The sequence below is a fragment of the Erpetoichthys calabaricus genome, chromosome 11, assembly GCF_900747795.2.
Source record: "Erpetoichthys calabaricus chromosome 11, fErpCal1.3, whole genome shotgun sequence".
Taxonomy (NCBI): domain Eukaryota; kingdom Metazoa; phylum Chordata; class Cladistia; order Polypteriformes; family Polypteridae; genus Erpetoichthys; species Erpetoichthys calabaricus.
The window spans coordinates 103,693,202-103,709,178 of NC_041404.2; the positions used below are offsets into that span (position 1 = coordinate 103,693,202).

A 15,977-nucleotide genomic window follows, 5' to 3' on the forward strand; every position below is an offset into this window, starting at 1 on the left:
CTTGTATGTCTGAATGCATGAGTAGTAATTTTCTCAAACTAAATAAGGAGAAAAACTAAAATCTTAGTGATTGGTAAAATGGATATTGTAACTTTATCCATTAGGCTTAAAAGTCAAGATAGAGGTAAAGAATTTAGAGGCAATTATTGATTTTAAATCACGTATTAATCAGATTACAAAGATGGAATTTTATCACAAAATATAGCAAAAGTTAGGGTTAGGGTTAGGCGTGGGTTTCCTCTGGGTGCTTCGGTTTCCTCCCACAGTCCAGTCCTAATTTGTCCCTGGTGTGTGCTTGGTGTGTGTATGCGTGCTTTTTGGTGGGCTGGTGCCCTGCCCGGGGTTTGTTTCCTGCCTTGTGCCCTGTGTTGGCTGGGATTGGCTCCAGCAGACCCCCGTGACCCTGTAGTTAGGATATAGCGGGTTGGATAATGGATGGATGGATGGCAAAGTGGTCCCCCCTGCGTGGAGTTTGCATTTTCTCCCTGTATCTGTGTGGGTTTCCTCCGGGTGCTCCGGTTTCCTCCCACAGTCCAGTCCTAATTTGTCCCTGGTGTGTGCTTGGTGTGTGTGTGCGTGCCCTGTGGTGGGCTGGCGCCCTGCCCTGGGATTTGTTCCTACCTTGCGCCCTGTGTTGGCTGGGATTGGCTCCAGCGGACCCCCCGTAACCCTGTGTTAGGATATAGCAGGTTGCATAATGGATGGATGGGACGGGAAGTCCTGCGCCTACGTCCGCCCAGCCGAGGGTGGCTAGGCACTACACAGCACACAGCCCTCTACTATCTGCGAGTAGACGGGCTCATGCTGCACACTTTTTGGAGTCCCCGTCTTCTTTTCTCGGGTCCTCCTCTTGCTCTGGGGCGCACCGACGGCCTTGGTTGGTTCGCTTATGGGAAGAAAGAGACCCCTTGCTGTCTGCACCCCGGTAGACGCCTGTGAGACCGATGCCGGTAGGCGGGACAAGGATGTTTGGCAGCCAGTATCCACCAGCCTCCTCCTCGTATGCACTTCTGCTGTGCAACCGGTCATCGCAGCTGCATCTCTTGTAGGAGGTATGGCTACTTGGCAAGCGGAACTGACATATACCGCTGCTGTTTCGCCGGCCCTCCTGTTCCTTGCTTTACAGTACAGGCGTCACTTACCTGTACCAGTATGTCTCCTAATGGCGTGCTGACCTTCTCCAGCCTCTCCACTGACTCTTGAGCAGTTCCACAATCTGAAATAAAGACTGTACAGGTAGGAGGAGCTCATCCAGCTCCTCCACATCCACAGCAAGTTAAATTCATCAGTTGGTGGTGGATCCGGACTTACCTTGTCCCACGCCGCCGGACCGCGAGCAATTGAGGCCCTGCTCCTTCGAGGCAGGTGCCCTCGGGTGATTCTTGAAGCCCTCCTTAACTGCTATGGGGAGGTCTCTTTGCTCCTCCACCGCCCCCTGTTCCCGTGGGTTACTCCCACCGGGCTGTGACTCCAGGCGCTCCTCTGCCAGCTGCGGTTTCCTTTCAAACAGCGGGCCCACATCCTCCTCAGACCTTGTCCCGCCGCCAGCTCCAGAATCGGCATCCTTCGGCCAGACAAACGCCTCCCGGATGGTCTCCCCCTACGAGGTAGGCACCTGGAAAAAAGCAACAGCACTCCCAGGACAAACCCTCCCTGAGTCCAGCCTCCTACCTCCTGGATCCCATCTCCCAGAGGCAGCTTCCATAGCCTGGCTGCTTCATCAGGCCTGCCGATCCTTCCACTGATAACCGGCTCCTTCGGCATACCTGCTGCCTTTAGGCTGTGCCTGGCCATCTTCCTTCCCATGGGCATGTTGGATGAGGAGCCTCGAGCGTCACAGCCCTCCCACCCGCGGGTGCGCGATTTGGTGGTGTTGCGGGATTGCATTCTCCGCGCAGCCGTGTAGTGCACATGCCTAGCGCTGCTGTGCTGGGTCACCACATAAAAAAAGATTATAGGTCCCTGCCTTATGGACGACCAGGGATCCTGCCGGCTACGCCAGTTGTGGCAAAGGTGCTATATAGGTGTCGACCCAACACAGACTGACAACGGAGGCACATGTAAAATAAATAAAACAAACTTTTCCCCATGTCCCACAGGCCCAACACAGTCCCAAAACACCCAAAAGCAAAAACACCCCAAGCCACACTCTTCTTCCTCCACTATTCCTCCCAGGCTGCTTCGTCCTTCTCCTCCCAACTCTGGCGCCTAGAGTAGTGGCTGCAGGCTCGTTGACCTACTTCAGGCTGCACTTCTGTGTGTGGCTGCAGTCCAGCCTACACGGGTCGTTAAGCCATGCAGCTCCCCCTGGCGGTGGCCATGGAGCCCAACAGGGATGAGCTCCAGTGTTCCACCATTGTGACCCCGATGCAACCCAGGGGGGCTGCCACCAAATGTTCCAGGGATGTAGTGTGCATCCCATGGCTGCTCCCCCGGATCCAGTATCAAAGGGGCGTCCGCCAGAATGGGATGGATAGATTTCTGTAATGCACTTCTTTCAGGACTACCCAAAAAAGACATCAATCAGTTGCAACTAGTGCAGAATGCAGCTGCTAGAATATAAACTAGGAAAAGAAAATCCGTGCACATCTCTCCAGTTTTGATGTCACTACATTGGTTAACCATGCCATTTAGAATTGACTTTAAAATATTGCTTATGGTTTACAAAGCCTTAAATAATCTCTCTCTATCCTATATTTTGGAATGCCTTTCACTTTACACTCCCAAATCATAAACTTAGATCTTCAAATGAGTGTCTGCTTATAATTCCAAGAGCTAAACTTTAAAGAAGTGGTGAGACAGCCTTCTGCTGTTGCGCACCTAAATATGGAACAGCTTCATAGCTTCATTTAGGGTAACCCTGATATTCTGTATATGAATTTAATTATCGTTTTTATCATGGCTCCACAATCCGTTACTAACCCCTAATTTCTCTGTTATTCTTTTACAGGTTTTCTGGGGTTGAAAATTTGTGCCACCACCACCTGATCAAGGCACCATGCAGTCCCTACATTGATGGATTGAAGGCCAGATGTCTGCATGACCATCATCATCTAATTCTTCCACGTGAAGCCTGAAAACCATGAGGACTGATTTAATAATTTATGTTAGGTAGAATGCTCAGTGTGGGCTGGCCTCAGAACTCATGCAGATTATTTTTTTCCAGCCCTCTGGAGTTTTTTTTTTGTTTTTTTTTTCTGTCCTCCTGGCCATCGGACCTTACTTTATTCTTTGTTATTTAGTATTGCCTAATCTTATTTTTATAATTTTATTTTTTAGAACTTTTCTTTCTTCATCTTGTAAAGCACTTTGAGCTACATCATTTGCATGAAAACGTGCTACATAAATGAATGTTGTTGTTGTTTTTTTTAGTGAATGGGTTAACTTTTTTAACCTCATGCTTTCATCTGGCAGCCAAAACTACATAAAGGTTTCTCACTCATTTATTTTCTTGTATATTAAATTTCTCTGTATTGCAACTATAGCACAATTAACTTTCACAAACCATTTAGACTATCAAAGTCATGTCTAGATTCTAAATTTACCTGGTGTGAGTGTGCAAGGCTGTCTCCATGTGGAAGCTCTTAGATAGACTTGGTGCCAATTCCATGTTTGGTTCCCGCCTTGGGTTTGGTGCTGCCAGGTCAGAATTCTCTCAGGGCCCAATGTTCTGAGGAAAAGGGTTTTCTAAAATATAGGATGAATTTTGTCTTTACTTGTATTAGTTGTACTAGGGTGTTGTACCGTGTTAGCCATTATGAATGTAGAGAAAAGCCAAGCAAAATGACACCTTTTATTGGCTAACTAGAAAGATTACAATATGCAAGCTTTCGAGGCAACTCAGGCCCCTTCTTCAGGCAAGATTACATCTTGGGGCCTGAATTGCCTCGAAAGCTTGCATATTGTAATCTTTCTAGTTAGCCAATAAAAGGTGTCATTTTGCTTGGCTTGTATTAGTTGTAACAGAAGGTTTGCTACATCCATTTACAAAACTTAATTAATTTACCTAAGAAATGTATTTGTGGCTTACACTTTCATTGCCCATTTGCATCATTATCTGAAGTCTGTCTTCATTCCTTTTCTTGTTTCAGAGAGGAATCCTGAGCTACAGCAAAGAATTCTTAGAAAACCTGCTCTCTCTCTCTCTCTCTCTCTCTTTCCTTGTCACCCTGCTCCATCAGCTTCCTACCACTTGGCACAATATTGTTTGCACCTGGTTTTGTAATAGCAGTCAAGCTTCTTGTACAGTTTACTATTTCTTTCTCAGAACCCTCCATGGACTCACTGTGCTTCACTTCATTAAGGAGGCATGTGTATATAAAAAAACTTTACACACTGATGTGTGCTGCTTTTTAGACTTACTTGCCATTTAAGATCCCAGTGTACCAGTAATATTTGAGCCTCAACCTGAAACACTGAACAGGACAGAAAAATAAGCAAATACATACAAACAAAGCAGACGGTGAACCTGTGGACTAGTAACGTGGTCGGCATTATCAAAATCTGACATCATGATGTGTGAAGTGATGCCCACCATCTCAGAGGACAGCAGAGGTGGTCATCTTCCCCTGCAGGTAGCGGAGCTGGTGGTGGATATGGAGGCCGTGGAGATGAGGGGGGCAGCACCGGCAATCTGGAGAGTCTCATGGTGAACATGCTTACTGAGAGAGAACGACTACTGGAGAGCCTGAGGGAGACTCAGGAAAGTCTGGGAACAGCCCAGCCTCAGGCTAAGAGAGCTTGGCCATGAAAAGGACTCTCTCCAGAGACAGTTGTCCATTGCTCTTCCTCAGGTAAGTTTGCAAAAATGGCATTCAGGACCAATTTGTAATGAGTTCCACCCCACACATAACAAGAGTTCTCTTACACCATCTGTGTTGTTTTCTTTCTTTTTATTCTATGTTTTTCAGTCTTTGTTCTGTGGTAGATAGATAGATAGATAGATAGATAGATAGATAGATAGATAGATAGATAGATAGATAGATAGATAGATAGATAGATAGATAGATAGATAGATAGATAGATAGATAGATAGATAGATAGATAGATAGATGTAGATGTTAATAATGGCATAATATGAATAACAAATATAGGATGAAAAACTTCAATTCTATAAAGATACTTGGGTATCTACTTTATATTCTATTACAGTTATGGTGAGAGGGATGTAGCATCATTAATGGATGTTGAGTAAGCAAGGAGATTATATGTAAGTATTCCAGGAAAGTTTTTTTTGGCTTTTACAGCATTTTAGATAGCTAAAAAGACTAACTTTAGGCTATATGAACATAACATTACTGCAGCCCTGCCCTGTGTTAATTCTATCTAACATATATTGCTGTTGGGATACTGTAGGCTAGAGCCCCATGTAACCCTTTACATAAATAAATAAACAGGTTTAGTAAATGAATGAATGACTAAATAACTGCATTGATGTTTTTGATCACGGGACACGCCTTAGCCATGTTATCTCTGCAGCAAATGTACATAAACCCTATTGTCTATTATCTCTATTTTTCTGGTTACTTCCCTTTTAATATTCACATATGGACATTGTTCTTCCTCACTTGTTTTCGTTCTGTAAGCACCAATCGCTTACTTTCCAGTATAGTAAGGTTTTGAATGTAAGTCTTAATATGATATAATGAAGTAAGCTACTTGCAAGGTTTTAGTAGGATAGGTTTACTTAGTGCAGACAAACCCACCATGATGTTGACCCATATATTAAATGCTTTGTCTTCTTTTGTCTACAGGAATTTGCTGTGCTCACCAAGGAGCTGAACCTCTGCAGAGAGCAGTTGTTGGAAAGAGAAGAAGAGATTGCTGAGCTGAAGGCAGAGAGCGAAATAATACACGGGTATGTCAGTCGAGAATGTACTATATGTGGTTAAAGAGCGGAGATAAATGAATCCCATGTTCCATTATGTTCTGTTAAATAGAGTTTAGTTAGTATACTCAGTTGGGTTGAATGCACTCTTCTTTTCACAACTGTTCTAACGATATAAATATAATTTAGGCAACCATCACTTTATCAGAGTGGTGTTTAATTACAGCGTTTGTATATACAGAAGAAAGCCATTGAATGCATTGAAAGTGATTATATCTTTGTTCACAGAGGCATATTTATTAAGAGATTATATATAAATCCCTGTGCAAATTTTTACCTTTTCTTGTTATAGTTTTATTCTTTTGTTTTTGCTTGTAAGTTCAGACATATGCTGAGCCAACAAGCAGCTTTCTGTTAGTGTTTCTTTCTGATAGTCTTTCCTCTGTCGCTTATCAGTTGCTATTTTTATACATCTTCGGTAAGGATGCTGAATACAAACATTTAGCATCCACAAATCTAGTTTGTCTGTAGAGCCTTCAAAGATAACTGTTCTTATTAAAAATCAAGACAGATATATAATTTAGTGAACAATCTTAAAAAGCAATTTGTTGATAGTACAATTAATTCTGTTTTGAAACATTAAACACAAAGACTGAGTAGGTCTTTAGACAATTAAAGTACAGTGATAAATATATATATTTCTGAAGGGGCCTAAGAAAATATTATAATAACACCACTATATTAATGAAGGACATGAAAGGACGTTCAAAAATATATTTAACTCTTTTAGGGCTAATTTTTTTTTTGTTTCTTTTCTCCCAGGGCTGAATATTTTTCCAAAAACTAACTTTTAAAAAAAAGAACACAAAGCAATGGTTTTAACATATCAAAATCAACAAAAAATATTTTCTTTTGACAAATGTTACTGTCTTGCATGTTGTATGAGCCTGCATTACTATATGATTTCACATACAATGATTTCACATACATATTACACAGCAAAGTCCTGCAAAGTATGATATCGCTCAAAGCAGCCAATTGCATGCATTGCACATTGCACTGCTTACAATATGTGTTGGACTGGTGCTTCCTTTTCAATTGTCTGATGCTGCACTTTCTCACATATATTGTTAGTGCGTACTGTAGAGAGACAAGTCACCCATTTGATATTGTGCCATGCCACTGCACCAAGTTTTCTGCCCACATGAAAACCGTATTGTCACCCTCTTTTCATCTTCAGCCTGTCTGGCTTCAACTGTGAAGGCATGTGTCTGCTGTTCACCCCCACTGTGCCACAAGCTCCAATTCCCCTGCTCTGTAGCTCCATTAAAAATTCTGGTCATGTATGAAAACTGTCCATGTACACAACATGACCCAAATGTTCATAGCCCTGAAGCAGCTCCAGCACAACCTGACTTGTCAAGGGACAGTTCTCTCTTTGAAAGGAATACTTTCCTGTATATGTGAAAACTTTCAAGCAGAAACCAGTGTTTGCTTCTGCCAGTACACAAATCCTTTATGCCATACTTTGTGGGCTTCTCTGGCATATATTGGCAGAAAAAAAAGGCGTCCCTTGTATTTTATCATAGATTCATGCACAGACAAATCACGGCCAGGTTGATAAAATTGTTTATATATTGGATCCACAAAGTCAAGCAGGGGCTATACTTTATACATGGAGTTATAGCCTGGCTCACCCCTTGGGATTTGCTTCTGGTTATCGCAGAAGTGAATAAAACTTTGCAGCAGCACATACCTTTCACACGGCATAACCTGTCCAAAGCCACCAGGGGACAAAAGCACATTTGGACCAATGCTTCCTGAAGTTATATCACCAGTCTGGTCCCATCTCTATTTGTAATGCCACAAAGTGAGAAAAAACGAGAATGTTGGGCAAGCGCAGCCCGCGATTCAAAAAATTGCTCTGCATACCTGTTTGTTTCATCTGACAGTAGTTGAAAAGTAGCATCAGGAGAGAACAGCCTGAAGTAGTCCAGTGGCTGGAAATCTGTCGTGTCCAACAGCAAGCCATGCTGTCTTGTGAAGTCCGGTAGCCAGTTTGGCTCCGACGGATCAATGTCTGGGTATTCCTCCCACGCGAACCCTTGCCATAGGTGCATCGGATGTGGAAATTGCGCTCAGCTGGCAGCCGATCAGCTGGGGCGGCATCGGCTGTGTTCCGATCAGCTGATGCTAGTTCCTCACTCTCTTGCTAGATCTCCTGATCACTATCAACAAATCAGATTCTGAAAAATCAGAGTCCCGACTCAGCAATAATGCGCAAAACATCATCTGCTGAGTATTTTCTTTTCTCCACTCGCTTCACTCCCTCGTGAGATGTCAATGCCATCTTGCCTTTGTTTACACTTTGTTTACATTTCGTAACTCATGCACACGCAAGGATTAGATGCAGAGTCAATGAGTCTAACATTCCTCCAAGCAGAAAGGGAATGCCTGTGACGTAACAATGAGTTTTGTCACCATTAACAGCTGATTGTCGCCCTCTACCCCTGGATGTCGACTTTTGTCGACATGCGCCCTCAACCTCTCCCTGTCGACAAAAGTCGACATTAAATAGGAATCAGAAGAAGATACATAACTCCAAACTTAGCGAACATTAGTCCTGTATTTTACAAAAACCAAGGAAACAAAAAGTATAGTCAAGAAAACTAAAGTGAGAAGTCAAAACAAGCATAAAGAAAAGCATACCACATGTAAATTATTTTATCCAATACCATATAATCAGGAAGTTCATGATCTTTGACTTTTATACCCTCTATTCAGTGACCATAATGGGTCATGACCTCGGGTCGTCCTGCATAACAATTTAGCTAGCCACCATACAAACAGAGTCCAAAATGATGGCACCCACAGAAACAAAAATAAGTTGAGATAATACATTAAAATAAAGTTTTTAAACAGATCTACTATATAATAAAATGCTACGGTCTGTGTGTATACACAGATCCTCAGAGCAATCTCATTGGGTCAGTTTGACTTTGGTGACATGATCAAAAGAGGAAATGCAAGTGTGAGACTCACAAGTAGGGGTAAAGGTGCAGGAGACACACTGAGATTTATCTTCAAAGATGGGATGCATTGAAGGTATACTTAGGGTTGGTGATACCAAATATTTTTACATTTTTTTATATTACCTATCTTTGACAGGTAACATGCCTAGTTTCAAATAAATTTTTAAGGGGCTAAATAAATCTGATTCAGTACATGTCAAAACCATTGAAGCACTAATGAAAATATCAAAACAGGGTGAATAGTAAACCAGTAAAAATTTTTAAATGAAAACCAAATCATAACATAAGAAAAACTCACTCCCCCCAAAAAGGCACAATCTCCAAATGTGCCTTTAAAAGAAAAATCGGCATGACAACAGGGCAATAAACGGGGAGGTCCGCAGGACTGTAACCCTTCTAATGAGCCAGGTATTCTTTTAATCAGCCAGGTACCAGATTGATGAGAATTCTGGACAGACTGGATTTCAAACTTTTCAGACAGATGTCTCACATTTCAAGCTACACCCCTGCCTGATTTGGACTGTAGGAGCTGACCATCACCTGTGACCAGCAGAACGTTTAGCTGGGAGCCCCTGCCTTCAATTAGATTCCCCTGAACCAACTGCTTCTTGAAAATTTGATCCTAACAAGGTACTCGACCAAGACAGATATTGGAGAATTATCAGAAGGAAGATTCAATAAATGATGTTTAAAAATTATTGATATTCAAGAGTTGACATTTTCAGTACCAAATGTAACAACACATTTATGGAGAATGCTGCCAGGCACAGTAACTCATACCAGATATAAAAAAAAAAAAAAAAAAAAAAAAAAAATGAAAAGAGCATACTTTGTAAAGTGATCAACTATTACCAAGATAACTGTTAAAGCCTTTTAAAGAGGGAAGATGAGTGATAAAATTCAAAGACATTTCCTACCATGGTCATTGTGGAACTGGGAAGAGGATGGAACAACCCTATAGGTAAACCTTCGGGTGATTTAGCTCTGCAACAGACTTCACAAGCTGCAACAAAATCATGAGTTTCTTTATACGTATCTGGCCACCAAAAGTATTATTTTTAAAATTTACAACATCTGAGAAACCCCAGGATGACCAAATATTAAAGACCCATAAACACATTCATAAGCTTCTTCACTTAAATCAAGTAGCACATACTGTAATATTGCCCTATCTTTATCTGGAGTAATGGCATGTTTCTGTGTGTATTTAATGCTTTTTAAAAGTTCATACTATTATTGTAGCCTCTGAAAATTTCTCCACAGGCCAGAATTGATTCAGGAGAAATTACTTCATCAGCATAAGTAAGATTTTTGTGATTAGTAAGAAAAATAAATGAAAAATGAGTTCCTAACCAATGCCGCTAAACTTCCAATGCTAATTAAATAGATAAAAGCTAAAGGTTGCCATGACATAACTCTGATCCATGATGTTTATTTATTGGAATACTGTAGAAGCCACAAGGCTGAATAAGGTCTGGTATCTAGAAATTTTTGGGACACGAATTTTAACCAAGGCTGATTGCGTCGACTTCCGTGATAAATTGTAATTCAGTAGTGGGATGTTAAAAAAGAGGTTAAATGAAATTTTCAGATGTTCAAAAGCTTTGTGATCTTCAGAAGATCACACAAATGATTTCTTATTGTTTCCTAGCGAGGAAGTGATAGGAGAGATTTCTGAACTGAAATTTCTAATAGACTGATGATAATAATTGCCAAGCCTACAAACTTTAGCTTGTTTTATACTTTCTGCAGGCTTCCAGTTTTAGGACGGACATACTCTTTAGAATGTCCCAGGGTCAAACCTTTTCTTGATATTTCATAACTAGAAATAAGCTGAGATCTTGGAACTACAAGGAGTAGTTGTCCAGATGACCACAGTGCTCTCTGTGCCACAAAGGGGTGAAGGAGGTCACAGATGTATTTATGTAGCAAGACCATGCAAGGCTTTGAAAACAAACAAGATTTTAAAATTCAATACGACACCTCACCCGGTAGCCAGTGGAGATATGAGCCTTTTTTTTCTCAACCCCAATTAAGAATCTAGCTACAGCGTTTTGAACCAGCTGAAGGAGCGACAGAGCAGATTTTGGCAGTCCCACATATACGTAATTACAGTAATCTAGCTGAGTTGTAATAAAGGCATGAATGTGTGTTTTCCACGTCCTTCTGTGAAAGGAGGATTTTATTTTAGAAATTTGCCTCAGTTGGTTAAAACTAGGCTTTACTTACCATGCAGATTTGTTTTTCAAAACCTAGTGATGACTCGAAGATGATACCTAAGTTTCTGACATCATTATGAATCATTGCTGCAAAGGAGCCTAACTGAGTGCTGATTTCAACTGCAGATGTGGTAGGACCAAAAATAATGACCTCTGTTTTATTTTTGTTTAATTGTAAGAAATTTTGTGCCATCTAATATTTAATATCCTCAAAGCATTTCAACAGCTTTTTTTTACAGATGAAGTGATGTCTGGACTACCTTTATCATCAGCATAATAATGATACGCAACATCATGTTTGAAAAATGATGGCCTTCAATGGGAGCAGATAAAGGGAAAAATAGAAGGGAAGCCAGGATAGAACCCTGTGGGACACCTTCTGTGAGAGGAGGTTGACTGAGAGAAATTCCCATCTATGTTAACAGACATAGATCTTCCTTTAAGTTAGGACTCAAACCATTTCAATGCACAGCCTTGAATGCCTACTTCACCCCTCAAAGCCATTTTTAAAAGACCTCCACGGTCCACTGTGTCAAATGCCGCACTGAGATCCAGTAAGACTAAGATTGCAGAAGCACCCAAGTGCAAAGTTAATAGCATATCATTTGTCACCTTCAGCAAAGCCAATTCAGTACTATGAAGTTTTTTAAAACCTGACTGAAACACATCACATACATTGTTATCCTTCAGGTATGAAAGTAACTGCAAAGAAACCACTTTCTCCATAATTTTGGACAGAAATGGAATTAGAAATATGCCTATAGTATGAAAGAGCTATAAGACCAAGAATAGGCTTCTTCAGCAAAAGCTAAACAATTGCATGTTTAAAGTTGTCTGGGGGCGGCACGGTGGCGCAGTGGGTAGCGCTGCTGCCTCGCAGTTGGGAGATCTGGGGACTGGGTTCGCTTCCCCGGGTCCTCCCTGCGTGGAGTCTGCATGTTCTCCCCGTGTCTGCGTGGGTTTCCTCCAGGCGCTCCGGTTTCCTCCCACAGTCCAAAGCTATGCCGGTTAGGTGGATTGGCGATTCTAAATTGGCCCTAGTGCTGTGCTTGGTGTGTGGCTGTGTTTGTGTGTGTCCTGCGGTGGGTTGGCACCCTGCCCGGGATTGGTTCCTGCCTTGTGCCCTGTGTTGGCTGGGATTGGCTCCCGTGACCCTGTGTTTGGATTCAGCGGGTTGGATAATGGATGGATGGAAGTTGTCTGGCATTATACCCAGATTTTAGACAGTTGTTAATAATAGCCAAAATAATTGGACTAAAAGCTCTGAAAGTATATTTAAATAGGCATGAGGGTAAGATACAGTATATGGAAAATAATTGGAAGTTTTCTTATGCAGGATTATATCAGCAAGCTGATAAGAAGAAATAGGTTGAAAGGAAGTAACTGGCTGTGCACTGGCCTTAAAGGGGCGGGTGTCATCCCACAGTGATCAACACCTGGTAGAATAATGCTGGAACAAATGGCTTGAATTTTATTTATAAAAAAATTGAGAAAAAGCTCACAGGTCTCAGGCGTAGGTTTAAGAGAGTGTTTATGGTGCTAAACAGCACCCTAGGTCTTGAGGGAGCATTAGCAATTAGACAAGATAAAAAATTAGATTTTTGCTGCTCTCACAGCCTCTTGATAGGACTACCAGTGAGTTCTAAGAATTTCACAGGAGACATGCAGTTTGTCCTTTTTCCACCTCCACTCAGCCTGCCTGCATTCCTGTCTGATGCGAACGAGTGCCGTCCTTTAACCAGGGCTGAACATTGGATTTTACCTTGGCTCTCCATAACTTTAAGAGTGCTACCAGATCCAGAGTATCCTTTCAAGTGAGGTCGAGAAGGTTAACCGTATCAGTAATATCTGAACACACAGACAGGGCTGCTAACACCAAGGGTAAATAAATGTCAGAGAAGATATCACAGAATTTCTGGACTGTGTCAGCATTTATACTGTGTGAAAAGTGCTATGGTTTAGTGAAAAATTATGGGCTGACACAAAATCTTAATTTCAAAAACAACTGCAAAATGATCAGAAAATGCTGGCATCAGAGTTCTTCAGGGGCCTCATGTATAACTCCGTGCGTAGAACTCACACTATATCATGGTGTAAGCACAAAAGCGAGAATGTGCGTATGCACAGAAAAATCCAGATGCAGGAATCTGTACGTACGCAAACTTTCACGTTCTTCCACTACATAAATCCCAATCAGCGTGAAAAGTAAACGCACGTGCACACGCCTTCTGTCTCGCCCCAACTCCTCCCAGAATTATGCCTATTTGAATATGCAAATCGATATAAATAGCCTTCGGTGAAAAGACAATGGGAAAAGCACAGGGGAAAATATAAAAATTTCAGCGAATACCAAGTGGAGGCAAAGGAAAAACCTACTATTTGTTGGTTTAAACAGTGGTATAATCAACAAAAGAAAGTTGATCGAGTGACATAGTGTCGGAGAAACTTGAAAGCTCAAGTTCACAAAGTCGCAAAGTGCCCGAAATAAAAAAGAAGTTGTCACATATCAAAGTCGGTGTGAAAAGGCGACTCGCAGTGGACCGTCTGAGTGTCATATGAAAGCTTATTAGGGTACAGAGAAAAAAATAGGCACACAGTGGGAAAAAAGCATGAAATGTCAACTTTAATCTCAAAATTTCCACTTTAATCACGTAGTTTATTTTGTCATTAAAGTAGAACATCATAAACTTCATCTTAAAATCATTTATTTTACTAGTTTCTCAAGTAGCACATTAAATGCTTTGTTCTGTGTTTGATCTTCTATGTGCTCTATGTGTGTGAATCACTACGTGCTTCCATTCTTTCTCTTTCTCCAACAGGACACATAGTCCATTATATTTGTGATATTACAGCTCTCTGAATAATTAAAATACTGAGATGTATACGTGATATCTTTTTCATGATGATAGGAATGAAAGCATGTTATTAAACATGGGAACACTGGTGGCGTAGTGATTGTTCATATCTCACGCAAGAGGCTTGCTGCACCATGTGCGACCTTCGATGAAATAATTTATTACAGAAGTACTGTCTCTTTCAAACGTACTAACTTCCAATTCCTGTCCTTACTTTTCTTTCTCCAAATACCCAATCGCCACACAATCAGCTCTGTAATAGATGTTAAGCCCTCTGTAAGCTTAGAATGCAGATTCTTCAAAACTTTTAAGGAACATTGAAATATCTTCGTGTACATGTTTAATTATTCTATCCGTCTATCCTTCCAGTGTTGCATCAGCACCAGCAATAATACAGCGCAAGACAGGAGCTATCCGTGAACTAGCTAGCACTGCGGCACCGTGTCCTCACATGTTTAATTATTAACAATACAGATTATTTAAATGAAGTTAAAGTTTATCTGTATACTATAAGCAACATATTTTGCAGCATTTCATCTTAAAAATTATATCGTCATCATACGCGCTTTATAAAGTGGCGCAGGTTGTGCAAAATTATAACTGTAGTGCAAGTTTACAGTGGGGTAATTGTACTTATAAGTACAAACAGTTCTACAAGGAGCACTTGATGGACTGATTGAGTGTGTTTATAGTTCTTGGGGATGAAACTGTTTCTGAAACGTGAGGTCCATACAGGAAAGGCTTTGATGCGTTTTGCCGTGGCTGAGGTAGTGTGTGCTTGAAACTGTATACCGATAATTCTCTTTCCGATCAGCTGCTGCTGTGATTCCCCACTCAGATACAGTGATATAAATACTCCGAGTGGTGCAGTGAGAGTAATATGGAAAAAGATGATCCGCTGTGGCAACCCTTAACGGGAGCAGCTGAAAGAAGAAGAAGATGCAGTGAGCGTAACAATGCTAAAGCAGTTATGGTATTTGGAATACTATGGCTATTCCCCGGACCATTATATTGCTACAGGTTAATTACAATCAGATGCATTACACTAATAAACAATGTGCAGTTAATTTCAGTGTATTTATAAAGCCGCGTCAGTAATGTGGATCTAAGAAAGAAAGGGTGACCACACAGGAACAGTAGAACTGCTTTGACGCTGGGTCCTGCCAGTCTGCAAAACTGAGCGGAGAAATTGCGTACACCAGGGTATGAGGTACCGTGGAAATGTGCATGGCTTTACGCCAAGTTTAGGTTTTATACATCGCGATTTGAGCGTGGGAAACGTTCGTATGCAACATTTCTGTGCGTACGCACCGTTTATACATGAGGCCCCAGGTTATTTGCAGAGAGGCCAAGTTTTAGAAGTAAGTATGTCCTCCTTAATGTGTGGGACTTGACACCACCTGAGTAAAATTAAAAGAGTCCACAAGACCTAAAAAATCTTTAACCAGGGGTTTTGTCAGAAGATTCAGAGGTATTACTGCAGGCATTAATTATCAAAGATTTCCACATCCAAGTAAGTCAGTGGTAAGGTGTTTTTGACTAAGGATTAAAAAAAGTTTACAATTAATTAAAACATTTTAAGTCTAACTGTTTTTATAGTTCATACAGCAAATAGTGGGAGATTGAGTTCCATAATAGCTTTATCTGTTTAAGGGAGCACCACTTAAATGAAAGTGATATTATTTTTTTTCTTTGTACAGAGTTCTTTGGAATTATATATATATATATATACTGTATATCCATCCATCCATTTTCCAACCCGCTGAATCCAAACACAGGGTCACGGGGGTCTGCTGGAGCCAATCCCAACCAACACAGGGCACAAGGCAGGAAACAATCCCGGGCAGGGTGCCAACCCACCACAGTATACTGTATATATTATAATAAAAAAATCCTGGGACGAGACAAGTCTTTTTAGCCTGGGACGAGACATGACTTTTTCAGAGAGGATATTTTCATGTCCCACGAGACGAGACTTTGTGCCAACAGATTTAACCATGCCCGGGCCAGAAATAAAACACTAAGAGTAGATGACAAAGTAGAA

At 41.3% G+C, this 15,977-nt stretch overlaps 2 protein-coding genes across 2 annotated transcripts in view; both read left to right on the plus strand.

Moving 5' to 3' along the window:
- LOC127529574 (uncharacterized) overlaps nt 1-15,977 on the plus strand; it is an 813,564-nt gene that overhangs the window by 203,519 nt on the left and 594,068 nt on the right. The gene's annotated exons all lie outside the window — the stretch shown is intronic.
- Nucleotides 1-15,977, plus strand: part of ppfia3 (PTPRF interacting protein alpha 3) — a 454,572-nt gene that overhangs the window by 66,147 nt on the left and 372,448 nt on the right. Inside the window, 5 exon segments of the mRNA XM_028813664.2 lie at nt 4,092-4,557; nt 4,560-4,723; nt 4,725-4,793; nt 5,754-5,837; nt 5,840-5,857. Of these exon segments, the coding sequence (XP_028669497.2) occupies nt 4,512-4,557; nt 4,560-4,723; nt 4,725-4,793; nt 5,754-5,837; nt 5,840-5,857 (381 nt within the window). The 5' untranslated portion in view covers nt 4,092-4,511.